Genomic DNA, 27416 nt, shown 5'->3' with positions numbered 1-27416 from the left:
CCAGGGCAGCAAGTACTGTTTTAACTTAAGCTTGTATGCTCTAGATTAAAAAAACATTTTCTCAAGATGCCTTGTTCACAACTTATATGACAGTCATTTGACCGTACGAGGTATTTTTTAAAAACACGTGGGTGATTTGGGGTGGGGGGCTAATAGAGTGTGGGTGTGCTAAATTCTCAGGCATTCCCCCGGCCCACCACCTGGCTGTAATCAAGCTGCGAGAAGGGCGGCCCGGCGCTGCCCCGGAAGCCCCGCCTCTTCGCTCCTCAGGTGCCGCGCCCGGCCACGCCCCCGCTCTCCATAGTTACGGCGCTGTGGAGGCGGCGGCCATCTTGGCGGTGGAACGATGAGCGGGTCGAACTCGAAGGCAGCGGGCACGGGCTCCACGGCTGGGCCCCGGGGGCTGGTGGCTGGCAAGGAGGAGAAGAAGAAGGCAGGAGGCGGCGTCCTGAACCGACTCAAGGCGCGGCGGCAGGCGCCCCACCACCTGGCCGACGACGGCATCGGGGCAGCGGTCACGGAGCAGGAGCTGCTGGCTCTGGACGCCATCCGGCCCGAGCACGTCCTGCGCCTCAGCCGGGTCACCGAGAGTGAGTGCGGGGCCGGCCGCGCCCTCCCCTCGCGCCGGAGCTTGGGCCCCCTGCAAGCTGCAGCAGGGGCAGCTGCCTGCCGCTCGACCGTCCCGGGGTGCACCCAGCACCGCCCCCTCTACCCCCGGCCGGCCAGGCCGCGCCGCCCCCGGCCCTGTCGCACCTGGTCTGCTCCCCTCCGTCACCTGGATGTGTTTGGGAAGGGGCTTTTGAGCTTGACCGCACCCCCTGAGTCTGACCACACCGGGCTGCCCCCTGCCCGGCTGGTCCTCAGGCGGGGCCGTTCCCATTCTCAGCTGGGTGGGGGCCCCATAGTTTAGATCCCCCCGACCCTGGTCAGTGGGCCCGCTGCCGCCTCATCCTGAAAGGCCCCCAGCCATCAGCGAAGTTCCCGGCCAGCCATGCCCCCTCACCCTGTCTGCTCGCAGCTCCTGCAGCCCAGACCTCTACCTGCTTTCTCTGCGTTTCCCTCCATTCGGGCCCCTGACAGCCCCTCCCCGTTTCCAGCCCTCTTTGGCCCCTTTCGGTCCCAAGCGTGGTTCCTTTGTGTGCAGGTGGGTTCTTCCTCAAACATGATGCTGTGGCATTTCATGCAAATTTAAAACCGTGCCACATAAAAATAATAAAGTTTCAGTTTATGTACAAAATCTGAAATGTGAATCTTGCTTTTGACACTTGTTTGAGTGAATTAAGAATTACGGCAGGGTTTCAGAAATGCGTTTTTGGCATAAAATGCAACCGTTCTACACCTTTCACTGATACAAGGGAGGGTGGGAAGAAATATTGCCTACCCCCTAACCTGGATCGCCTCCCTTTTTCTGTTTTCTTCCCAAGCCAAGCCCTGAGTTGATTTATATCCCTTTCCCTTGCTATTCCCCCTGAAGGCTTTACAGCCACCTGGTTAGACACTGCCTGCCCTGCCCATCCCCCTTGCTCTCCAGACTTCTAACCCTGCAACACCAGCTCTCCCGGGATGGATCCGAAGCTGCCATGTGTAACCTGCTGAATTGCTTTAGTTGTAAGCCCAGGGCTGCTCAGGTGTGCCTCAGGGGCCAGATGGCAGGTTTAGTGATTTGAGGGGTGTGGATTTGGTTCAGACTGTATGAAAGAGTATTCTAATCTCCTAAAACAGTTTTAATATGGTCCGGATATTTTTATGTCCTCATTTCTCATCACTTTGGGTTGGAACTGTCCTTTGCATACCTGAGCATATCTTTAGGTCTTGCTATTCCCTTTCATTGAAACGTTGTGGAAAAGCTGCTATTCTAACCCAGTTTTCATTTGGGACTCTAAAGGTACAGAAGTGCTCATCACATGATCTCTCTAACCTTATGCTTTATCCTGATAACAAGGGTAAAGTAGGCCATTCTATTGCCTGGCCCTACGCAGCATTCTTGGTGTACACTCAGACCCTGTGTAGGAGCTTGGGCTTGCCAGACAGCTTACTGGAGAAAGCCACAGCTCAGAGCTTAGTGACCTCTAGATTTTGTTACTCTTCTTAAAGTCTGTTTCTTCAGCGAGTTATTTATTGAGTACTCTCTAAAAGTGCAGGGCGAGATGAGACAAAGTGTCAGAATGAATAGTGGAAAAGAAGCTGTTAGGAGTTACTGCAGAAAGAAATCAATGAGGTTTTCTATGATTGATAGATACTGTTTTGATTAGCTGCTCAGATTGTTGTGGGCTCTACTTCACTTTGGCCTAATGCCCTCACCACCAAGTCTGTCCTGCTGCCTGTGTAGGTACGGCCCACCACCTGATTTTGTACAGCCCACAAGTTAAGAGTGGTTCTTCCATTTTTAAATAGTTGGTGGGGAGGGGGGAAGAGGGAGGAATATTATCTTGCAACACATGGTTATATAAAATTCATATATCAGTATTCATAAGTAGTTTTATTAGAATACAGCCATGCTCATTCATTTATGTGTTGTCTGTGGCTTCTTTTGCACTACAGTGAAAGAGTTGAGTAGTTGTGACAGACACCAACTAAGTTATTTATTATCTGGCCCTTTACAGAAAACTTTGACTAATCTCTGCTTTGTGATACTTTGGTGAACATGCACTATGTTAGCCATAAGATCAGCATAAGTGTTTTATTTTTATTTTTTATAGAGACAGAGCGAGAGTCAGAGAGAGGAATAGATAGGGACAGACAGACAGGAACGCTGAGATGAGAAGCATCAATTACCAGTTTTTTGTTGTGGCACTTTAGTTGTTCACTGATTGCTTTCTCATATGTGCCTTGACCGTGGGGCTGCAGCAGACAGAGTAACCCCTTGCTCAAGCCAGCAACCTTGAGTCCAAGCTGGTGAGCTTTGCTCAAACTAGATGAGCCTGCGCTCAACCTGGTGACCTAGGGATCTTGAACCTGGGTCCTCCACATCCCAGTCCGACGCTCTATCCACTTCGCCACCGCCTGGTCAGGCAGCATAAGTGTTTTAAACTGAAATTAAAAAAACAAAAACTAAAACAACTCTGCCCTTCTGTGACATCTAAGTTGATAGATCATGGAAGGTTGGTAGGCCATTTTTGAGGTGTTTCCAAAGAAATATACTTTATAAAATTTCTGTTTCTAAGAGTGTTATGATAATTGCACCCATACCAGGTCTATGTTCTTTATTTCTTTCTTGGATCTTCTAGTTCTCTCCACACACAACTTTTGCTTATAACGTAAGAAGTTTTTGTGTATATTTTAAGTGAATTGTGTTAAAAAAAAAACCCCAAAAGAACTAAACTAAAAAACACCTGAAGGCCTGACCTGTGGTGGCGCAGTGGATAAAGCGTCGACCTGGAAATGCTGAGGTCGCCGGTTCGAAACCCCGGGCTTGCCTGGTCAAGGCACATATGGGAGTTGATGCTTCCTGCTCCTCCCCCCTTCTCTCTCTCTCTCTCTCTCTCTCTCCTCTCTCTCTCTCCTTTCTAAAATGAATAGAAATAACACACACACACACAAAAACACCTGAGTCTGCTTCAAAAGTTGAGAAATGAATGAAGGGTAGTTTTGGAGAATTATCTAATAGCATTGATCTCTCTCCCTCTCTTATTTTCAGATTATTTATGTAAACCTGAAGACAACATCTATAGTATTGACTTCACTCGCTTCAAAATTCGAGATTTGGAGACGGGGACAGTGCTTTTTGAGATTGCCAAGCCTTGTGTTTCAGGTAGGCCTTTGTGTTGTAACAGTCACTTGAAAGTTGGAGCGACAGGCCTTTGGAGCTTGATTTTTTTTGTGTAGCATTGTGTACCATTGCAACCTGTGTCACGGACTATTCTGTGTCCCAATTCCAGGACCTCCTGAAGCTTAGCCTGCGGGCGTGTTGGTTTGAAGCCATGCTGAGAGGCTGATGTTTGTGCTCATTACTGTGTCCCATAGCTTTTTGTTTACATCAGCTCATGCAATCCTCACACCTCTTGGAGGAGTTATTAATCCCCATTTTACAGATAAGGAAACTGAGGCCCAGAATTTCCAAGTGACTTTCCTCAGGTCCTGTGCTACCATATTGTCTCCAGTTAGGAAAGGAATCCTTGAAATTAAACTGTAATGAGAAAAGCTCACCTGAGCCTTGAGTCTTGGGGACACTCGAGAAAGCTGATACAGAGGATCCTAGTCCAGACCATGAGGCAGTTTCCCCTGTCTTCTCACTCTCTTGCCTTTAAACTGTCTCAGATTTCCTAGTAAATTCTAGTTTGGGTTTTAATCTCCACCGTTTTCTGGAGGAACAGAAAGCCCAGGCCTATGAACTCATCCACTTGGGATTCCTTAAATTAACCTTGAATAGACGCTTTTTGTGTGTGTGAGATGCAGTTTCAGGGTGATTCATTTCTGGCTGGGGGACCACACTGTCTTTGTGTGTGCATGACTGGTTTGTGTGTGCATGACTGGACATTTAGCACCCCCTGGAGTTAGCTGTTAGAACACCAGCATAGATAACCCTTCAGTGTATTGACTGTGGTCTGTCTTAACGTCTTTCTGCAAAGCTTTTCTCATCTGTTTGCTAATCAGAATAGCCTATAAATTTGTTAAATCAAAAAACTTACCTGAGAAAGTCTTAGATTAATTAAATAGTCAAAGTTAGAGCCCTGATCTCCTTGCCCCACCCAGTATTCTTCATGCTGCTGTAATCTAGTGACCTATGTGCCTAAAGGCTCAAGCCTGTGGGTACTTAGCTTGTTTGGGAGGGTCAGGGCCAGCTAGTTTCCTGAGTCTGTGGAGTTTACATCCCTAAACCACACTGTCTTAGTACTTAGGATGTTTCAAGGACCCTGGGACCACTTCATGCGTGCAGATTTGACTTAGACTGGGCTCAGAGTAGTCATTTCAGTACAAAACTAAACTGTCTCAAGAATGTCAGATGCAGGTACTATGACTATACTTTGCTTTTTAACCTCTCCAGTTTTTACCTTTAAGAATATTGATTCACTTAGAATATGCTCACTGAGTCAGTCCCCTCCCGCACCATTTGTTCTGATGAGTTGGAATCCCTGAGAAATTTTGCTCTGACTCTCTTTGAATCATATGGTTGGTGCCAGGGCTCTAGAGTCTTTGGGTATGAACTCACTCAGGCTGGTTGCCCAATTGCTCTTGGGCTTGTCAAAGAGAGATGTTTGATGCTAAAAAAGACCTCTCAGGCCCTGGCCTGGTAGCTCTGTTGGGTAGAGTGTCATCCTGACATGCCAGGGTTGTGGGTTCCATTTCCCATCAGGGTGCATACAAAGAACCAACCAATGAATGCATAAATGGGTGGGACAACGAATTGATCTTTCCCTCCCTCCCTCCCTCCCTCCCTCCCTCTCTCTCTTCCTCTCTCTCTCTCTCCCTCCTTCCTTCCTTCTCCCTCTCTCCCCCTTCCTCCCCTTTCCTCCCCATTCTTCCTTTTTTCCTTCCTCTCTCTCTGTCTCTAAAAATTAATAATAAAAAAAGTCATTAAAAAAATGATTTGTCTTATGCTGTGCCCATGTTCAGTCTAGACCTGGAGGAAGTATCTTTGCTGGCCACTGGATAACTACTATAGGGAATTATCTCGGTTCACATTAGAATGGTTTTCTGATTCACTTTACAAATCTTTCATTTCCTGGGTTCAGGAATAGACTAAACCAGAGACTGTCATCAGCCTTGTGGACTCTCATGCAGGTCCCACACATTGGTTCATTGCAAGTCTGCTTCACCTTTTCCCAGGTGGTTGGTGGTAGGGCTGGTGTGGCCTGGAGTAGGCATTAATCCAAGGAAGTATGGTACTCCAAGGCTGCCAGTCCCTGTCTTCCATTTAAACAACAGAATTCTTCCTAGGGGTTTGTCTTTGCTGCCTGTCAACTTTTTTTGTCAGAAATTTTTGTGTTCTCTGAAGGAGCCATTTGACTAGTTTCACCTTTTGTAGTCTTATTCTTTTGGTTAGTGGCTGGCATATCAACTTGGTCAACAGACCTTCAGTCAGAAGGACCTGGATTTAAATCCCTGCTCCCTCCATTTACTATTCGGGGGACTCTAGACAGGTGATTTAACCTCTCTTGAGCCTGAGCTTACCCGATCTGTAAAATGAAGCTGTAGTAACACCTCCCAGGATGGTTGTGAGGATTCCCTGTAATAATTGAACTCAGGACTGGCATGTAACAAGTACACAGTAAATAGCGCCATCCTGCTGTTGGTGTTAGTACTGTTAATTGATTGTGCTGTTTGGACTGGTGGTGCCGAGATGGGGCACTCAAGGTTCTGTGTGCGCTTTCAGACCCAGAGGAGGAGGAGGGGGAAGGTGGAGATGTGGATATCAGCGCAGGACGCTTTGTCCGCTATCAGTTCACGCCAGCATTTCTCCGCCTACGGACAGTCGGGGCTACGTGAGTACAGCGTGTCCCGAGGGGAAAACACTCCGCTTGTTTACAGAGAACTGTGTTCTCAGTTGGGTTGGCTTTAGAGGAATGAGGGAACAGAGTAGGGCTCACGGAGATTTATTTTGCAGGGTGGAGTTCACCGTGGGAGACAAACCTGTGTCAAACTTCCGGATGATCGAGCGGCACTATTTCCGGGAGCGCTTGCTGAAAAACTTTGATTTCGATTTCGGCTTCTGCATCCCCAGCAGCAGGAACACTTGCGAACACATCTATGAGTTTCCCCAGCTTTCTGAGGATGTCAGTACGTACCCTATGACTCGTTCAGTGTTCTGAATTCTGGGGCTAGAAGAAACAAACCTTGAAATCCATCTGGTCCAATGTCCTCATTTTGCAGCAGAGGGAAATAGTGACATGATGCATCTCTAGTCATTTGACCTCAGGCTTCTCATTTCCTGTTGCTCCTGTCTAATGTTTCCAACTCTGACACTGCCTGTATGGGAGCACGGAAGATTTTAATAATACAGGCCATCCCTTTTAGATGCCCACTGTGGGAAAGGGAGTGTCTGAGGGAGATAAGAGGCCCACTACAATCCCTGGGGCTCTGATTAGACAAAGCGCCTCTCCTAGCCACTGTTAAGTCATGGTTTCCCACTGTGTGCTAGTCACACCTGCCCGGTGCTCTCACTTTTTCCTTCATCACGACTAGGCATGAAACTGTAGGCTGAGTAGAAGGACAGGTCTGAGGACCTCTTGCTCATTCTTTGCAAGTAGAAGGTTGATTAGATAAACTGTTAGAATTGATCCAGCAGGAAGCAGGGGCTGTGATAGGTGCTGGAGCAGGACTGACATGGTGGAAGTGATGTCTTAGGAAGAAAAATTCTGTGGTTGTGTGGAGGGAGTGGGGAAGGCCCCGGAGAGCAGCTGAGGTGAGGGAGACCTGGACCTGTGAGAGGGACAGAACAGGCCCTTTTAGTTCCTATAGCTTTGTTCTTGCTCACTCGGGTGAGCATCCTCTGTTAGTAATTAGGGAACGTTGTTCCAGGACAATGAGGATGTGAGCAGGATACTTTGAATAGTGGTGGAATTTAGTTGCGATATAGGGAAGGATCTACTTATATTGACTAGGGCTTTATTTGTGTGTGTGTGTGTGTTTTTAATTCATTGATGTGAGGGTGTAGAGGAAGGGAAGAGAGAGAGAAGCATCAACTCATTATTTCACTTAGTTGTTTCACTTAGTTGTGTACTCATTGGTTGCTTCTCATATGTCCCCTGACTGGGGATCGAACCTGTGACCTCAGTGCACCAGGACAACGCTCTATCCACTGACATACCTGGCCAGGGTTTACTGACTAGTTTTCTCACAGTCCAAGGGTCCTTAAAATTGTCATAGTCTGGGCCTGACATGTGGTGATGCAGTGGATAAAGCATTGACTTAGAACAGCAGTTCTCAACCTGTGGGTCGCGACCCCGGCGGGGGTCGAACGACCAAAACACAGGGGTCGCCGGGCGCCGGGCTTTGGGCAACCCCTGTGTTTTGGTCATTCGACCCCCGCCGGGGTCACGACCCACAGGTTGAGAACCACTGACTTAGAACATTGAGGTCATCAGTTTGAAACCCTGGGCTTGCCTGGTCAAGGCACATATGGGAGTTGATGCTTCCTGCTCCTCCCCCCTTCTCTCTCTCTCTCTCTTTCTCTGTCTCTCTATCCTCTCTAAAATGAATAAATAAAAAATCTAGCCCTGGCCAGGCTTAGTGGTAGGGTGTGGCCTGGCCATGTGGATGTCCTGGGTTCGATTCCTGGTCAGGACATACAGGAGAAGTGATCACCTGCTTCTCCACCCCTCCCTCTTCTCTCTCTCTTTCTCTCTCTCTCCCTCCGTCCCTCCCTCCCTCCTGCAGTTATGGCTTTGGTTAGAGAGCACTGGCCCTGAGCACTGAGGATGGCTCCATGGAGCCTCCACCTCAGGTGCTAAAAATTTCTTGGTTGCAAGCATGGCCCCAGATGGTCAGAGCATTGGCCCCAGACAGGGGTTGCTGGGTGGATCCTAGTTGGGGTGCATGTGGCAGTCTGTCTCCTTTCACTTGGAAAAGAAGAAAAAAAAGTTGTCATAGTCTGACAACCAAGGACTCTACTCTTGTGGCAATGCTGTCCCGGGTGAAATGAGGATTGCTAAGATGTGGGGCTGGGTATTGATGACAGTATCTGATCTTGGTTGGAACCCCTCTCCCTAAAATGGGCTGGAATCTCTAGATTCTTGCAAGATAAGATTATGTATAGCATTTCAAGTTTTTAATCCAAGGCAATATAACTTTTCCTCTTGAAACCAAATAAGCTAAAAGAATGTAGAGGTCAACATTCTGCGTATAAACCAAATAACTTTGGCCTGGGTGGGTTCAAAAAATTTAAACAATCAGGTTTGCCTTTATAGAACTGTGCTGAAAAATAACATTCTCCCTAGAGGACTCAAAATGTGCTGCTCACAAAAATTAGGGGATATTTTATCACTTCTCATTTTGAAATATTCCCTAATTTTTGTGAGCAGTATAGCATGTAATCATTAACTCCCAACTGGTCAGAGGTAGTGACTGTTTAGTTATCTTACCTCTCCTACGTGGTTAAAGAGGTCACTGGGCAATTGCCTGAACAAATACAAGATGTAAATCTGGATCTCAAGGTAGACCTTTCACTGGATCATTTCCATGTCAACACCCTGAGCCACCTCTGGAGAAGGCTCCTTGTCCTTTGTCTCCCTGTACTCATGTTCCCCTAGGATTCCTTTGGTTGCCAGGGGTGCCCAAGGGCAGTAAAATCATAAGGCATAGGTTTTTGCATTTGGACCAGGAGCACGGAGTAAATAAGTTGTGGTTTGTGTTGGCATAAGGATAAGCACGTTCCCCCAGGGTGCCGACTCAGAATCAGGCTGGGGGTGACCAAGGAGGGCCTGTCGGAGAGTTGATTGCATCCATGTGGGGAGGTGAGTATTGTGTTCAGTTTTGAGGCCTCTGTGGTCCCCAGTTCTCCCCAGCTCTCAGGGGCTGGTTCCCTCTGTACTGACCTCATTATTCCAGGAGAGTATGCTCAGGTTTTATGAAGGACCAGCTTATGAATTTTAGAGGGGATATTCAGTCTCTTTCCATCTAGCCCATGGGGCAGACTCATGCATTGTTTTTGCTTTTTTCCTTTCCCTGACTTGCAGTTCGTCTGATGATTGAAAATCCCTACGAGACCCGTTCTGACAGCTTCTACTTTGTTGACAACAAGCTGATAATGCACAACAAGGCTGATTACGCCTATAATGGAGGCCAGTAACTGCTGTGGGACTGGACAGGGGAGTTGCTGTGCCGCGGCCCATGGTCCTGGCTCGTGGAAGTGGTTCAAGCTGCTGTCTGTCAACACACACGTGGAACATGGCCCAAGGAGGCCAAGACTGGGGTGGTAGTTCCTGTGCTCCAAGAGAGGTGCCAACCAGGGCTGTGTTTCCTTCCCCAGTATCTTTTCTTCCCTCTTCCCCTGCCTCTTAGGTCACAGAGGTACTATATAGTAAAGTAAAGGATTAGGATAAGGTTCCTAAAATCCAGATATAAAAGAAAGTTTATTTTTATGTATCCATAGCTGCCTATTGGTTGTCCTGGTGAGCCTGGGTGTCTTGCGGCACTGTGCCCATGTGAGGAGGTTCTGGCCGGCCTGCTGCGGGTCCGTAGCTGTCCCCTAGGTTCCTGGGTGCGGGGGGAAGCCACCAGGTCAGCGTCTTCCCGGCGCTGCCTTGTTTCCGGTGTTGCCATAGGCACAATCTGGCCTCAGCCTGTGCATAATTGGAAAGAAACTTGAAAGGGGTGGAGGGGAGGAGTGTTGGTGCCAAGAGGTGAGGCTTGAGGGCTGGGTCAGGCTGCCAGCCTGAAAGGTCCATGTAATGGAGAGGCTTGCTGCCAGTCGGACTTTCATGGTCCCTGGCCAGTGCTTCTGGGGACCCCGCAAGGCTTCGGCCTGGCAGTGCCTTCCTGTTCTCATTTTGGAGGAGAAATGAGCTTGCTCTGCTTCTCCTGACTCCTGACTTTTGAGTATCTTCTGAAATAGAATGTGTCAGTTTTGCTGCTGGAACAGTTGTATCTCTCGAGGCCAGAGTGGGCCTCATTGTGTCCCCCCCCCCCCAGGCTTCTTTTTGGAAGGTTTCATAAAATGTCAGCAGTGTTCCCAGCATAGGTGATGTGCAGTTAGACTTGTGATAGTACAGTGCAGGCTCTTGGGGCAAATCTGGCTTGTGTGGAGGTCGGTATAGTTACAAATCAGCAGTTGCTTAAAGGAGGCATTTGATGCTCTCTGCACAGCATGGCCCAGAGGATTGGCTTTTGATGGGAATTTGCCTCTAAAACTTTTTGTAAATTTCTTATTTAGGAGGATTTTTCTGCCTTTCTACTGAAGTAGTTTCTGGAACCATCCTGGCAGGTCAGATCTAAGTGATGCATATCTGATCCTTCAGACTGCTAGTTGGGATCTTTTTGAGTGTGAGGTCCCCTTAGCCTGTTTCACCCATTCCAATCAGATGTGTTCTCAGAAAAGCTTCCTTGCACATCCTGCTACTTTTATTCTTGGATCCTTATGGGATAAACTCTCACCTCCTTTGCTCCCTGTGGTTGTCTGACTGTGTGGGTGGCTTTAGGTGCTCAGCCTGAACTCCAGGAAGATTGTTGCTTTGGCCAGGATTTAGCATTGATAGGAAGGTAGCTGTAGGAGTGTCCTAGGTATGTGGTAATAGTCACTGTCGAGCTGTTCCCCAAAGTACTTGGGGGGAAGGCAGTGTGGGGCCAGGGAAAGAGTGGTCAACCCTTGGCCACAAAAGCCCCTGCGCATTCACTGACCAGTGTTGCTCCCAGTTTGGGTTCTAGAGTGTGAGTGGTCTGGAACCGTGGCCCAGTGCTTTGTGCTGGGTCAGAGTCGGCTCTGCAAGATGCTGACAGTTTTCTCACTGAGTGCCAGCATGGGACCCCACCACTTAAGAAGGAACTGGCTGGGTGCCTTGCAGATCAGGGAATCTCAGAACTGGAGCCGACTACAAATCCAGGTGCCTTACATGGGGCTCTGTCCCACATGCTGCTGGGAAAGGCTGCATCACCCTCGTTCCCCCCTCCATGGGCCAACTTCAGCACTGCTCACGTCCCTCTGTTTCTCATTGTGGCTCCTCTGGCTCACGGTTCCTACCGAGCTTCAGACTAACACCTTCTGTCTGTGACAGAAGCCTGATCGGGAGAGTTTCTACTATTTGATATTTAATTAGTTATCTAGGATGTGGTTTCTGGAGCTGCCCAGAGCTCTGCTCAGTGGAGTGTCTTGGAAATGTGTTCCAGGACAGACTGCACCTTGTATACTGTGGGTTGTTATCTGCAGTGTTAGCTTTTGCAAGGAGATGGACCAGCAGGGCAGAGGAGGCAGGTCCTCTGGCTTGAATTGAGCTGTGTCCTCTTCCCCATTAGCTTGCCTTAGTCTCCCTGGAGACCATTTGAGGCCAAGTGCTCAAACTGACCAGCAGGACAGAACTTGCCATCTTCTGCAACAGAAGGGCTGGTGTTCTGTACCTGAGACTGGATTCTTATGTACAGCTACTCAGGAGATCTTGAGAAACATTCCCACTCTGCGATATTAACCAGGCGAGTTTGAAATTCAAGCTTTTGTGCCTGAATTGGGGAGAGCATTGGAAGTGATACTTTCTCTGAAAGTGTCTGAACTAATCAAAAGTTGAATCAGAACAGGGAGTGATGTGAGTAAGGAACCTGGAGTTTTGGTAGCCGTTAGCTCATGGTTGACACAGTGGCAGGAAAATGCTCACTGCGTGGGAGTCCATGCTGTCTTTTCACAGCCGGCATCTGAGAGCAGCTCCCGGAGGGAGCACATTCCAGGGCTGGTGGGCCCGCTTGGTGCCACGGGCCCGCTGCTGGCACCCTTTCCTCTTTTGTTTGGCTCTTGTCCCTCTGCCTTGGCTCTCCTGCGAGAGAGCTTCTCTTTTCCTGTGACGCCTTTGGGCTACGATGCCCTTCTAGCTTCTCCAAAGATGATCCTGGTTTATTTCACTCTGTGTTCTAATAAACAGGAGATAACCCACAGTAGTTCTGGGCTGAAGTAGGCTGCCCTCTCCTCACGTGTTAGCTCCGAGTTATCTCGCAGAGAATGCCATTTTCAGGGGCATAGGCTTCCGAAGACACCTGCCATCTTTGGGCGACCTGATTCCCAAATATGGGCAGTTATTTGGGAATGTTGGGTCTAATCATAGACTTGTGGTTCTTGAAGTGGCAGTGACTGGGGACTCTTCAACTGATTTTTTCAGTTGAAGTGTAACTCATTTGTGGAGCACACTAATAGGCTGTGTCCTAATACACAGATAGGATGAGTCTTGCCTTAGTCTGCTCTGCCACCCTGGTAGGCTCCCAGGGTACTCTTTTTCCCTCTGTAAAGTCACTTTCTTCTGGTGGCCATTGTCACTAGAAGGTTTGGGGAATAGGGGTGCCTGTCCTACAAATCATAGCACAGATTCCTTGCCAGCGCATGTGGATTCCTGAGATGGTGCGGCTGCACCTGCTGCGAGAGCCTAACCATTGAATCATCACGTCACGTGCTGTGTTACAGACTGTTTTAGCCACGAGAAGGCTCTGGTGGAGGTGGGTTTACCCCTTGTTTTACAAAGGTTTTGTAAAGTCATTGAAGTTGTGAAAGTCTCTTTTTTTCCCCTGTAAATCTGTTTTTCACAGAATATAAGAAACATCAATGACCTGATCTGTCCTTCTTCCTCTTTCCCCTTTACCTAAGATAAGATCCTCATTCCAGTTTTATTTTTCATTATTTTTTTATGTTTTGCTCATTTTTTATAACCACAACAAATGAGTACAGAGAATGCCCTGTACAAAACCAACACAGTAAAGGTTCAAGATCAAGGTGTTCCTTTAGGCAAGGCTGCAGGTTTCAGTTTCTGGTACAGGGTATCCTTGGGTTACGACACAGTTCTGTTCCTACAACAGTGACATAACTTGAATTTTAGTATAAGTCGAAACACACCCTAGCCTAAGTCAGTTACCTATCCTAACACAGTTGTAAAATTATAATCTAGAAACACAACTCAGTCACAGAAAAAGGAAAAGGACATAAATACTGTACTGTACACTGTACTGTAGTAACAAAAAAATGAGTGTAAAAAAAATCTCCTTACCCTTTATTCCCATGGTTGGCTTGCATACTGGAAGGGGCACTGCAAGGCGGGAGAGAGTGACCTATCGGGAAGAGGAAGCTGGAGAGTCAGGAGAACCTGCAGAAGGTGCTGGAGATAACTGGGTGTCAGGGGAATCAGGATTGCCTAAGGAACATGCAGGAGACGCTGGAGATGATGTTACCTGTATTATGGGTGTTTCATCTCGAGAAGCAGCTGATGTAGAGGGCACAGGGTCTGTTGCAGGCCTCTCTACCTTCTTAAAGAATTGTTTCAGCCTGACCAGGTGGTGGCGCAGTGGATAGAGCATTGGACTAGGATGCAGAAGACCCAGGTTCAAAACCCCAAGGTCGCCAGCTTGAGCATGGGCCCATCTGGTCTGAGCAAAAGCTCACTGGCTTGAGTCCAAGGTCACTGGCTCGAGCAAGGGGTTACTTGGTCTGCTGAAGGCCCGCAGTCAAGGCACATATGAGAAAGCAATCAATAAACAACTAAGGTGTTGCAACGCGCAACGAAAAACTAATGATTGATGCTTCTCATCTCCCCATTCCTGTCTGTCCCTATCTATCCCTCTCTCTGACTCTCTCTCTGTCTCTGTAAAAAAAAAAAAAAAGAATTGTTTCAGGCTAGTCTATAAGTATGACGTAGTTGGTAAGTATGATGCTACTGTTGTAAGCCGAAACAGATCTCAATTTTTTAAAGTTTTTATGGGAGTAAACACTGTAATTTTGAAATGTATGTCGAGACTCGTAACCTGAGGACTCCCTGTATTTGGAATTTAGGCTGTAGTCCTTATTTTTGGATGGATCACTGGGTGTATGGTACAGTCCATGCTTTTAACCAGATTTGAACAGAAGAAGGGCCACTTGGCCCAGGTAGAAGTAGATGAAGTGTTTGGTTTCATGTGTCACGTAACTACCGAAGTTCCTCCTTATGATCCAGTGTCATCCGGGGTTATACTTGTCAAACTTACCCCTCCCCAAATTATAAGAGAAAGTGTATTTAGAAAGTTACCGAGGTAGTAGGAAACCAGTTACAGGGGCAGAAGAAGGGCCCTTGGAGCTCAGGAGAGAGAGGTGAAGGTACCATGCCTGGGAGGAGGAGGGTGGGGAAGGGAAAGGTGCGGGTGTGCCCCTCAGAAGGAAAGCATGCTGAGACTCCCCCTGCGTTATATGGGCCACAGTATCCGTCTCTGTATTTCTCTAGCACCTGAGTAGCATATTCCACGAAGTCCTGTCGCATCTCCTTCGACACATCGGCATTTTTGAGACATATCGACCATTTTGATCACTGCCTTTTGGTTGCACATGGCTACAGCAGAGCAGGGGCTGGCTGATGGCAGTGGCCTCCTAGGGGAGGCGCTGGCAAGGCTCAGGCCTGGCCAGAGAAGCCATGGAGCTGCTGCACATCTCCCTCGTTCGAGTCTTTTTTTTTTTTTTTTTATAAATTTTTATTTTAATGGGGTGACATCAATACCTCATTCAAGTCTTGATTGTCTTTGTGTCCAAAGTAAACTAGGTGACTTATTTATATAAAATAATATTTTGCCACGAGACAGAAATTAAAGATTTTCACAGTATGTGTACCCTCTTGTCTCCTAACTGGGCCCCTTGTATTGCTGGGGGGAGTAGGTATGGGGTGGGGGTGGTCTTTCTGTAAATAGTGTGAGTGTAACTGGTTTCTAGGGTAATTGGGCTTTAGGTTTAATAATTTTGCTTTATTTTGCTGGGGGCTGTTGAGAATTAAAAATTTATGTAAATATATAAAAGTTAAGGTGTGCTTTTAACTGCAGTAAAATTCACCTCATTTAAGAGTACAGTTTGATGAGTGTTGACAAATGTATAGTCTTATGCCCATCACAGTCATGATAGAGGGCATATCCATCACCCCCAAAAGTTTTCTCATGTTCTTGATGTTGGTGGACAGTTCCCTGCTTCCACTCCAGCCCTGCAAACACTGTCTGATTTCTGTCTCTGTTGGAAAACTTGCACACCTTTAATATAAAGTGTACATCCATGTTTAAGGTCACAAACAATTTAATTTCAGGTGATCTGGGCCACCTGAAACAATTATTGGCCTCTGTCCCCGAACAGCACTGACTTATTCCTCCCTCTGTTTCTCCCTTTTCCTTGGCCCAGGGTAGTGGCCAGCTGGGGTGATGGAAAGGTGAAGAAGTCCTCAGAGCATTTGCCAAAGAGTCATTTGTTTGACTTTAAAGTACTATGTACTAGAGGCTTTATTTTAAATTTAAGCCTTTCTTTTAAATGAAAGTTAACATATTAAGGACTTTTGCTTGATCTCTAAGAAGTAGAGCAAGAAAAAAAAAAGTTTTTTTTTTTTTTTTTAATAACAAATTTACTTTCCAGTTGTAGAGGCTGGGAAGCCCAAGATCAAGCTACCAGCAAATTTGGTGTCTTCACTTGGTGGAAAGGCAGAAGACTATATCTGGCATGTGGGTCAGTGCTGGGGACAGATGCCTGGCTGAGTTACGGGGGAAGAAAGGTAGCTGGAGGGATGTGTGGGTGCCCGGGAGGTGTGGAAGTGATTCTCATTTGTACTTAGTGAAGACCCTTGCTAGGCAAGTAAAATTGCCACAGCTTTTTGGGCAGGATAGAGGCATCCTGAGGAGGATGCTAAGGACTAAATGTATGGCATTAGAGGGCAGTGCCCTGCTTCCAAGAGACTCTGCCCCACAATTGGGAATGAGACAGATGGGACTACAGTGACACAGGGAAGTGGCAGTGCCACCTCAACTTCACAACCTCTGGGGGAAAGAAATCGTCCTTCCAGCAACCCAATTCCCTAGGCTTAACTATTGAGCACCAGAGAAAGACAAGACCCTTTACCCCTCTTGGAGTTCAGACTCTTGGGGGGCTCAAGATTTCAGATCCTAAGTGTCACGAATAAATAAACAATGGGATGGACAATGTGTGTGGGAGAAATACTAGCCTCCTGGGGTCGAGGCAGGCCTCAGTGAGTGAGATCTGAATGAAGAGCATTCCATCAGAGGGAACTGATCACAATGGCCCGGAGGCCTTGAAACGCTAGGTGTATTAGAGACGTTGCTGGTGTGTTTGGAGCAAAGACAGCAAAGGAATGATGGGCGTGGGGGTGGGATGGGGGTTAGTCATGTAGGTTTTTAGGCCTCCAGATTGAATTTTGGGATAAATGGGCCTGCGGTCGAAGTGTCTGAAGAACTTGAGGACACAGACCGCCCGAGACCTAGTCTGGTTCTAGCTCTCCACAGGGAAAGGCTGGGTGTGGGAGGAGCCGCTGTAGACCCCGCCCCTGGGCGCAGCAGCGTCGGCCCCGCCCCCACGCCTGGCCCGGCCCTCCTCAACTGTAAAGCTGTTCCCAGAGGCGAGAGCCGAGAAACCGTGTTTGGTCTCAGTCCTTCATGGCCGCCGCAGCACTGCTTGCCCGGGCCTGTGGCCCCGTCCGCAGAGGTGAGTGTTCTCCGGCTCCGCACAGCGGGGTCGCGGTCCGGGGCTGCCGGAGCTGGCAAGTCCCGGCAGACAGCCTCCCTGCGGGGGCCCTGCGACTGCCCAGCGGGCAGGCGCCCTCTTCGGGAGCGCGAGTGGCCTTTCCCCTAGTTTGGTTGCATCTCGCGCCTGCGCGGCCCCAGCCCTGCAGTGACCCCAGGTCCTGCTCTGACCCCCAACCCCAGCCCAATTTTCATGGCTGCATTTGCGTCCCCTGCCTTCATTTCACGCCCAGCCGAGGTTCAGGGTGCGCCCGTCCCAACGGAGCCAGGAGTGGGATTGAACACATACTCAGCATCTGTGACCTTGGGCAAGACACACAAGCCCCTGTGAGCCTCAGTTGGCCAGTGTGAGCCTAAACTGGCCCATGTGTAAAATGACCACAGTAATGTATTACTATTCACATAGAGTTGAAAGAACTAAGTCACAGGGTATGTAAAAATGCTTGCTACAATGTCTGGCATATAACAGGTACTCAGTAAATATTACCCCTTTTCCCACCTTCTTTCTTTCCCACTGGAGCTGAGGTGACATCTATGGCTAGGGTTTCCATTGCCTGGTCAGACCCAGTCACCCTGAATAATAACAATAAAGGCAATCCTCATTGAGAGCTGTTCCTGCCAGGCCATGTGCTAAATGCTACAGTTAGTATATCTTTAATCCTATCTCCAGATACTCAATAGTGTTCTCCCCCAAACTGAATATTAGCTGAGGCGCAGTGAAGTTAAGATCCTTGCTTAAAGTCACAGAGCTATGCTCTTATTATTATTGGCATTATACTGAGGACTGAGTGTGATAGTGTATGCAAAGTGTTTAGCAAGCATTGTAAGTCAGTTCTCAATAGCACTGCTGTGACATTTTGGGCCAATAAGTCTTTGTTGTGGGGACTTGTCCTGTGCATTGTAGGATGTTTGGCAGCATCCCTGGTCTCTACTCATTCCATACCAGTACCATTTCCCCATTCAGTTGTGACAGCCAAAAATGTCTCCAGGGGACAGGGAGTTGGGGGGAGGTAGAAGAGGATATAGGGCGGGATAAATGGTCATGGATGGAGACTTGACCTGGGGGGTGAACACACAATACAGTGTACAGATGATGTGTTGTAGAATTGTGCACCTGAAACCTGTATCCTTTTGTTAACCAGTGTCACCCCAATAAATTCAATAAAAAGGAAAAAAACAATGTCTCCAGACATTGCCAAATGTCTGTTAGGAGGCAAAACCACCCCTAGTGTGAAACCACTGAGTTGGTAGATCACTATTGTTGTTTTGCAAGACCTCTTGCATTCCCCCTCCACTGACCCCCACTCCTTGCTGACAGCTGTCCATCGTCAGTTACATACCGTCTACCAGTCTGTGGAACTGCCGGAGACATACCAGATGCTGCGTCAGACCTGCCGGGACTTTGCTGAGAAGGAGCTGATTCCCATCGCTGCCCAGATAGACAAGGAACACCGCTTCCCAGCGGCTCAGGTGAGGATCCCAAACTCAGCAGCCCATGATGGAGGTCTGCCCTCAGCTTCTGGATGAGTGGTGACAGTGACAGACAGGGACATTGAGACTCCAGTCAAGGAACCCTAAAGCAGGTCTTAAGACCCAGAAAATGCTCTGCAAGTTTCCCTTGTTCAGCATGAGGCCCATAGCCAGGATTTAGCTTTTGGAACAATAGTAATGATGGATGGTCAATATGCTTACTCAGTGCCAGGCATTGTATTAATAATAATACAGGGTGGGGCAAATTAGATTTACAGTTATGAAGATGCAAAACAGAGTTTATTCTTGTGTTATTTTTTATTAATTATTCTAGTATTTTCCATGCGAACAACTGTAAACCTACTTTTGCCCCACCCTGTATTCAAAACTTAAGCATGCTTGCCATGAGCTAGGACTGTTCTCAGTGCTTGGGAAGTATTGGCTCATCTGTTGCCCACAACGTCCTATGAGGTGGAGATACTAGCGTTATACACCCTATTGTACAGCTGATAGAACTCGGGTTAGTGAGAGGGTTAAGTAATGTGCCCAAGGTCAGGGAGCCAGAGCACTGCAGAGCTAGGGCTTTACCCAAGTCTATCTTCTGCCAGACTCTGAGATCCCAGTCAGTATGTACCCTCCCATACCATGTGTTCTCCATTTGTGTCAGCCCATCTGTGATTACAGGTTTAAGATGTTTTTGCTGTATCTGCAGACCTGGCAAGATGTCTGGTTCATAATAAAAATACTCAACAGCCTGACCAGGCAGGTGGTGGTATAGTAGATAGAGCGTTGGCCTGAGATGCAGAGGGCTCAGGTTCAAAAAGGTTACTGGCTTGAGCCCAAAGATCACCGGCTTGAAGCCCAAAGTTACTGGCTTGAGCCCAAGGTTGCTGGCTTGAGCAAAGGGTCATTTGCTCTGCTGTAGCCCCCTGGTCAAGGCACATATGAGAAAGCAATCACTGAACAACTAAGGTGCCGCAACAAAGAATTGGTACTTCTCATCTCTGTCCCTTCCTGTCTGTCTGTCCCTCTCTCTGTCTCTGTCACTAAAAAAAAAAAAAAAAAAAAAAAAAAAAAAATAGATATTTGTGGAATAAATAACTGGTGGCAGTGTAAACCTTTCTGGCCACCTTTTGCCAGTTTTTCACTCCAGAAAATTTGGGGTCTAAAAACTGGATGCGTCTTATACAGTGGTTGTAGATTTTTTTTACTTGTATTTCCCACTTTTTCGCATTTGTTTTTGTGCTCATTGTTGTAGATTTTTTTACTTGCATTTCCCGCTTTTTTGCACTTGTCTCTGTGCTCATTGTTTTGCATTTGTTACCGGTATAGTATGGTAGGTTACGTTTTGCCATGTTCTGCCCAGAAATGGCTCAGAAAAGATTTTCATACAGTGCTGAATTCAAGTTAAAAGTGATCCACTTTGCAAAAGTGAATGGAAATTGTGCTGCTGAACGTAAGTCTGGTCCTTCTCCAACTGAGAAATCAATCCAAGACTGGCTGTGGGAAGAAGAAAACCTACTGAAAACGCCATGGCAGAAGAAGGCCATGAAAGGCAAGTGAGCAAAATGGCCTGATTTAGAAAGGGAATTGAAGATATGGATTGAAGAGCAAAGAGCAATTGGAATTCCTGTGTCCACAAAGGTGGTTTAGCATGAGACAAGAATTGCTGATGAAAATGAAGTTACTGATTTGAAAGGAGGACACAATTGGTGCTTCAGGTTCATGAAACAGAACGGACTAAGCATGCGTACACATGCCAGACTTGCCCAAAAGATGCCTGAAAGCTGTGAGTGGAAGGTCCTTGAATTTCATTGTTTTGTCATTCAATATCGGAAGACACATCATATTGAGTTGGGACAGATTGCAAATATGGATGAAGTCCCTTCAATTTGATGTCCCAAGTAACAGAACTATTAATAAGAAGGAGGTGAAAACTTTAACTGTGGAGGCAAGTAGACATGAAAATAGCCATTATACAGTTGTTCTAGCTTGTTGTGCTGATGGAACCAAGCTGCCTCCTATGCTGATTTTTTCAAAATTTTTTATTAATTTTAATTTATTGTGTTAACATGGATTCAAGTGTCCCACTCAATATAACTCTCTCACTCCCACCCATTACACCCTCCCATGTCCCCCATTATACTGCCTTTGCCCCCATCCCCTTAACTCCCTCCCCCCTTCCCTCTGGGATTTGCTGTCCTGTTTTCTATATATCTATTTGTTATATATATATAATTTCACTAATCCCTTCACCTTCTCTGATCCCACCCCTTCATCTCCCTTCCCTCTGACAGCTGTCCTTCTGCTCCTTGTGACCCCACCTCTGCCTCTACTCTGTTTTTCAGTTCGCTTTGTTCATTAGATTCCACATATAAGTGAGATCATATAATATTTGACTTTCTCTGCCTAGCTTATTTCACTTAGGATAATAATTTCCAGGTCCATCCATGCCATTGCAAAGGTAAGATTTTCTTGTTTTTCATGACCATGTATTATAGTATTCTATTGTGTATATGTACCACAGCTTTGCAATCTACTCGTCCACTGACAGACACTTGGGCTGTTTTCAGATCTTGGCTGCTGTAAACAATAGACTCACAGGGACCCACACTTTAATTTTTTTTTTTTTTTTTTTTTACTGAAGCTGGAAACGGGGAGAGACAGTCAGACAGACTCCCGCATGCACACGACCGGGATCCACCTGGCACTCCCCCCAGGGGCAACGCTCTGCCCACCAGGGGGTGATGCTCTGCCCCTCTGGGGCGTCGCTCTGCCGCGACCAGAGCCACTCTAGCGCCTGGGGCAGAGGCCAAGGAGCCATCCCCAGCGCCCGGGCCATCTTTGCTCCAGTGGAGCCTCGGCTGCGGGAGGGGAAGAGAGAGACAGAGAGGAAGGAGGGGGGGGTGAAGAAGCAAATGGGCGCTTCTCCCATGTGCCCTGGCTGGGAATCGAACCCGGGTCCCCCGCACGCCAGGCTGACACTCCACCGCTGAGCCAACCGGCCAGGGCCGGGACCCATACTTTAAATATCCATGCTCCAAATAAACATGGGAATGTATGTCTTCTTTTGAATCAGTGATGTAGTACTCTTAGGATATATTCCTAAAAGTAGGATAGCTGGGTCAAAAGGCAGTTCCATTTTTAAGTTTTTGAGGAAACGCATTACTGTTTTCCACAGTGGCTGCACCAGTCTGCATTCCCACCAGCAGTGCAGGAGGGTTCTCTTTTCTCCACACCTGCACCTCTTTTCGTTTTGCTGCTCTACTTCTGTGCTTATGTTTATCTTTATTTTTTTCCTTTTTACAGAGACAGAGAGAGTGAGAGTCAGAGAGAGGGATAGACAGGGACAGACAGACAGGAACGAAGAGATGAGAAGCATCAATCATTAGTTTTTCATTGCTCGTTGCAACACCTTAGTTGTTCATTGATTGCTTTCTCATACATGCCTTGACCGCGGGCCTTCAGCAGACTAAGTAACCCCTTGCTTGAGCCAGCGACGTTGGGCTCAAGCTGGTGAGCTTTTTGCTCAAACCAGATGAGCCTGCGCTCAAGCTGGTGACCTCGGGATCTCGAATCTGGGTCTTCTGCATCCCAGTCCAACGCTTTACCCACTGCGCCACTGCCTGGTCAGGCTGTTTATCTTGTCTTCTAAATCGCTGATTTGACCCCCCTACTTCATCCAGCCTGCTGTTGATTCCTTCTAGTGCAATCTTCATTTCTGACATTTGTCATTTCTGACTGGTTCTTTTTTATGATTTCAGTGTCCTTTTTGATGCTTGCTGTCTCTTTATTTAGGTGCTCATTATGTCCATCCATTGTTGCTCTGAGATCCTTGAGCATCCTAAAAATCATTATTTTTTTATTATTATTATTTTTTTAAATCATTATTTTAAACTCTGCATCTGGTAGTTTGGTTACTTCCTTTTTATTTAGTTCTTCTGGGGATTTCTCTTGTTGATTCATTTCAGTTGCATTTCTTTGCCCATTTTGTCTGTGTATTAGGTAGTGTGTCAGACTTTGAAATTTTTGTGGGTTTTTATGAGGAAGATGGGCTCAGTGGTACTGACCTCCAGGCCACCTGTTTTCCTTGCTCTAGGAATGCTTCTTGAGGGTACTATTTTCTTTCCTGTTGTCTGTGAGTATAGAATGCAGTTAGTCCTTTCGTGGGTACAGTTATTCCTTCAGGCTAGCTGGCTCTAAGGGTCAACCTTGATCATGTGTATTACACACTGTGAAATGTCTGTCCTGTTGGGTGTATTTATTCTCCAGAGTGTCTGGTACCTGCTAGACTCTGTCTTTGGGTGTGCTGCTTGTGTAGCTACCTGAGTCTAGGGTTTTTTGCTGTCTACTACCAGTTGTGTTCTAGATCTTCTTGGGTTGGCATCAGCTGTTGTTTTTAACCCACTGTGGGCTACCTGTCTGGAGCTACTGCTCTTTTTGCTGTTTGTGTCTGTGTTTTCTGTGCCTGGGTAGTGTGGGAGGGGCCAGCCTATGTATAAGAATCAGCTTCCTCCTACTTAGAGATGACAGCAGCTCCGTAAAAGCCCCAAGCTCTGTAAGATTTGCCTCCACTTTTCAGCTGCTCCACCTCCTCTTGCAGCTGCCTGGTCTTCCCACAGAGTCTTCTTTAGAAAGACTGTAGTGTGGGCTCAGACTGGCGTCACCCAACCAACCCCTCTACAGGTTGCAAGTTTGTTGGGTTAGGGCAGCTGAGGTTGTGAATACAACATTAGTGGGACCTCCTACTTCAGGGGTCTCTTGGTCAAGAGCTCAGTACTGGTGATGTGGTCCCTACTCCAGAGTCTAATCCCTCAGCCACTGCTGGATACTCAAATTTTATTTCTCCCCAACAAGGTGAGCAGCAGGTTCAGACCGAATATAGCTGACAACCCTCTCTGCAGAAGTTCTTACAGCTGATGAGACCCTGGTATCAAGGAGGAAGCCTGAGAGAGTCCTCTCCTGGGGCTGACTGTGCCCCCCCAGAAAGTAGTTAAGCCCCTTGACCAGATCCAACAATAGATTCACAGGGACCTACACTTTAAATATCCATGCTCCAAGCCTCTCTCTTTTCCTTCTGTGGAATCTAGCCCAGCAGGGCAGGATACCCAGCACCCAGGTTGGCTGACTGTGAAGCCCCACCCTATCCAATGCACATGAACTGCTGTGCCGGTACTGATCACAGAGAGCAAAACTCGCCTCAGCTGGGCCAGGTGTGAGGCGCCCTTCCTTAGGATACCACTCTAGCAAGGGTTGTTAGGTCCTGAACCACTGCTCTCTGCAACTGGTCACAAGATGTGCCAGCCATGGGCCTCCCCGGCAGGAACCTGGCACAGACCAGTGGGAGACACTGCCCATGACTGGCCCTCAGCAACCTTCTTGGGGCTACAAGCAATATAGAGTATGTGGCTGCCTCTGCTGGGCCCAGGTGCTTATGGAAATACCAAGCTGCACTCCTAGGCTGGCTTTTACCCACACTGGTCCTGGGGGAAGGTCCACTTAAAAGGTCAAGGTTCCCTGAGTCCGCCTCCTGCAGCCTCTGTCTGCTGGCTGCTTGTTGGCTCAGCCACTGATAAAAACCTCTGGTAGAGACTGACCAGGCAGTGGCGCAGTGGATAGAGCATTGGACTGGGATGTGGAGGACCCAGGTTCAAGACCCCGAGGTCGCCATCTTTAGCATGGGCTCATCTTGTTTGAGTAGAGCTCACCAGCTTGGGCCCAAGGTCACTGGCTTGAGCAAGGGATTACTTGGTCTGCTGTAGCCCCCCAGTCAAGGCACATATGAGAAAGCATTCAGTGAACAACTAAAGTGCTGCAATGAAAAATTGATGGTTCTCATCTACTCCCTTCCTGTCTGTCTGTCCCTGTCTATCCCCCTAACTCTCTGTCTCTTTCTTTCTTTTTTTTTTTTTTTCCTGAAGCTGGAAACAGGGAGAGACAGTCAGACAGACTCCCGCATGCGCCCGACCGGGATCCACCCGGCACGCGGGAGGGGAAGAGAGAGACAGAGAGGAAGGCGCAGCGGAGGGGTGGAGAAGCAAATGGGTGCTTCTCCTGTGTGCCCTGGCCGGGAATCTAATCCGGGTCCTCCGCACGCTAGGCCGACGCTCTACCGCTGAGCCAACCGGCCAGGGCCTCTCTGTCTCTTTCAAAAGAACAACAACAACAAAAAAACCTCTGGTAGAGTCTAAGGCCTGTGGCAATTCAGGGATTAGGAAGGGTGGTGGGTGTGGCTCTGCCCCTTGGCCCCAGGTGTTAGTCTGCCCAGACTTTTTTCACAGACCTCAGTAGGATGGGGCCTCTGAGACCCAGAGGTGTGGTCTGCCCATACTCTGGACAGTTTCTACAGTGAGGCCGAAGCACCAGTCCTAGTTTCGGGAGCATGTGGGGAAAGCTCCAGCCTCTACACCGCAAAACTGAGTCACTGACGTGCCCTCCGCTTCTGACTTCTCAGCACGACCCAGTCTTCATGACTGGAGCAGGAGAGACTCCCAAGAACGTGACTGGGGCAGGAGAGATTCCCAAGGGCGGAGCAGTTGCTTTTACCCAGGCTGATGCCGCTCAGAGGGGACTGCTCCACCCAAGAAAGATGGCGACTGCAGTATTGGAGAATGACTCAGCACAGTGGTTCCCATGGCTGTCCCCCACAGTGTCTCTCCCTGAGCCTCCAACTTGACATTCTCCTCATGCAACTCTAGTCTTCTCAGCCCTCCCTTCACCAGAGCCCTGCGTAAGTGTCTGTGAACAGGATTTTCTGCACAGGCCCTTTAAGACAGAGCCGGTGTCTCCGAGAGCTCCATCTCTTTTTCAAAGACAGAAACCCAGCTTTTTTTTTTTTTTTTTTACCTCCAAATGCTTTGTGGGCACCTCTTCTAGGCTCTGGGGCTCTAGGCTGGGGCACCTGGCCTGAGGCTGAGCAACCACACCTCTCAGGGCAACCCTCCCTGCAGTGAGAGTCCCTTCGGACCTTCTGCTGCCACTTGCTCCTGGGAATGGAGCAGCCCTTTTCACGTCTCCACCTTTGCTACCGGTCTTGGTGTGGCTTCTGTGATCCTTGGTTATAGACTCCTTTTCGTTTAGTCCAAAATTGGTTTCTCAAGATGATTGTTCTTAAATTAAGTTGTAATTCAATATGGCTCTGGGAGGTGGCAGTTAGAACGTCCACCTACTCTGTCGCCATCTTGGAATCTGTTTTCTATGCTGATTTTCAAATGCAAAACAATGCCAAAAGAAGACATTCCTTGAGGAGTGATTGTCCACATTCATGACAAGGGTTGGATGGATCAGGATAGGATGAAGATCTGGTTTGAGAAAGTTTGGAGGAGACCAGGTGGGCTCTTATGCAAACCTGTCCTATTGGTGCTTGGTCAGTTCAGGGCACACATAACAAAGAACACAAAGAAGATTGCTGCAGAGCAAAAAACAAAACTTGCCGTCATACATGGAGGCTTGACATCCCAGCTCCAACCACTTGATGTCAGCATTAACAAACCCTTCAAAGCTGCCATGAGAGACAAATGGAACCAATGGATGAAGTCTTCTGGGGACAATTTGACACCAGTAGGAAGAGTGAAGAAACCAACTATAGGAGAAGTTTGTACCTGGGTGAAAAGGTCTTGGGATAATATCAAGATTGAGATTGTTGTCAAGTTATTTAAGAAGTGTGGCATTTCAAATGCCATAGATGGAACTGAGGATGAGGCAATATATGAAGACAGTGATTCGTCATCAGACACAGATGAGGACAAGCTAATGGATGGGAGTTTTGACAGTGATGAGGAGTTGTATGAATTTTATGATGAATAAAACGAGTTCAATAACTTTATGTAATATATTTTTCCCCCAAATTTCGGGCTCCAAAATTAAGGTGTGTCGTATACATGGGAGCAACTTAAACATGGGGAAATGCGGTATTGTGCATTCACAGTGTGCCTGGACTGTGGGAATACCCCAGGAGCTCAAAGCCAAGTAGGCAAGTGGCCTTCTGTGCACCAAAATTAGCTGGGAACATTTAGGTTGTAAGCCTTCAATATGTGTCATCTCATTTAATCCTCATTTAATGCAGAAGGACATCCCCATCTGCAAATCTGATCTCCATTTTGCCTCCTGGACTGCTTGCAAGGATTAGATCATGTATGTTAAATTCATGGTGTCTGTTACTTGAAAAATGGTAGCTATTAATATGGTTACAGCTGTTTTCACTGGCATTGAGAAAATTAAGGCACAGACAGGTTAAGTGATTTTCCCAGGTTTACATGGAGGTAGGACTCAGACTCCAAGTTGAGTTGGCTCCAAAACCCTCTGTATCCGCTATCCAGGAGGTTGTCCAGCAGCCCAGTGCGCAGGCGGGAACACCCTCCTTAACCAATGCACCTGCTCTCGGTAACCTCACCAGCCGTTCTTTTGTCTTCAGTGCCATCAATGGAGGTGTGAAAAAAACTCAACATCTTTGTGAGTAGAGGACAGTAATAAGCAAATAGGCCGTTGAAAAGCAGGCACAGTTTAGAGGTGCTTCCCCCCAGAGCCATGTTCCAGACAGGGCTATGTGTTGAGGTTTTTCCTACCAAACAACAGACTCTGCTTGATTTCTTTTTCCTATATTCCCTCAAACTATTAGTAATATTACAGACAAGTTTGCTCTTGGTAAGAAAGTTGGCGGTAGAAGCAGATGTTCTTTTTTTTTTTCTTTGAGAGAGTGCGTGAGCAAGTCAGGAAGGGAGAGAGACAAGAAGAAGCATCAACTTGTAGTTGTGCTTTAGTGTTTATTGATTGCTTATTACATGCCTTTTGGGTTCATGCTAAGCCAGTGACCTCTTGCTCAAGCCAGCGACCTTAGGCTTCAAGCGAGAGAGAGA

The 27416-nt window shown here is 47.6% G+C and overlaps 2 protein-coding genes across 2 annotated transcripts in view; both read left to right on the top strand.

Annotated features, from left to right (window-relative positions):
- The first annotated feature begins 313 nt into the window (after nt 1–313).
- Nucleotides 314–14128, top strand: UNC119B (unc-119 lipid binding chaperone B). Its single transcript, XM_066370741.1, has 5 exons — nt 314–590; nt 3638–3751; nt 6314–6422; nt 6545–6717; nt 9615–14128. The coding sequence occupies exons 1-5, from the start codon at nt 347–349 to the stop codon at nt 9725–9727; spliced, it is 753 nt and encodes a 250-aa protein (XP_066226838.1). The 5' UTR covers nt 314–346; the 3' UTR covers nt 9728–14128.
- A 2794-nt stretch (nt 14129–16922) lies between these two features.
- ACADS (acyl-CoA dehydrogenase short chain) overlaps nt 16923–27416 on the top strand; it is a 33136-nt gene continuing 22642 nt past the window's right edge. Inside the window, exons 1-2 of the mRNA XM_066370740.1 lie at nt 16923–17053; nt 18410–18561. Coding sequence (XP_066226837.1) covers nt 17005–17053; nt 18410–18561 — 201 coding nt within the window. The 5' untranslated portion in view covers nt 16923–17004. The remainder of the gene's footprint in view (nt 17054–18409; nt 18562–27416) is intronic.

The sequence above is a fragment of the Saccopteryx leptura genome, chromosome 2 (assembly GCF_036850995.1).
Source record: "Saccopteryx leptura isolate mSacLep1 chromosome 2, mSacLep1_pri_phased_curated, whole genome shotgun sequence".
NCBI lineage: Eukaryota > Metazoa > Chordata > Mammalia > Chiroptera > Emballonuridae > Saccopteryx > Saccopteryx leptura.
Note: the sequence above shows the minus strand (reverse complement) of the source record. Positions and strands in the feature narration are given on the sequence as shown.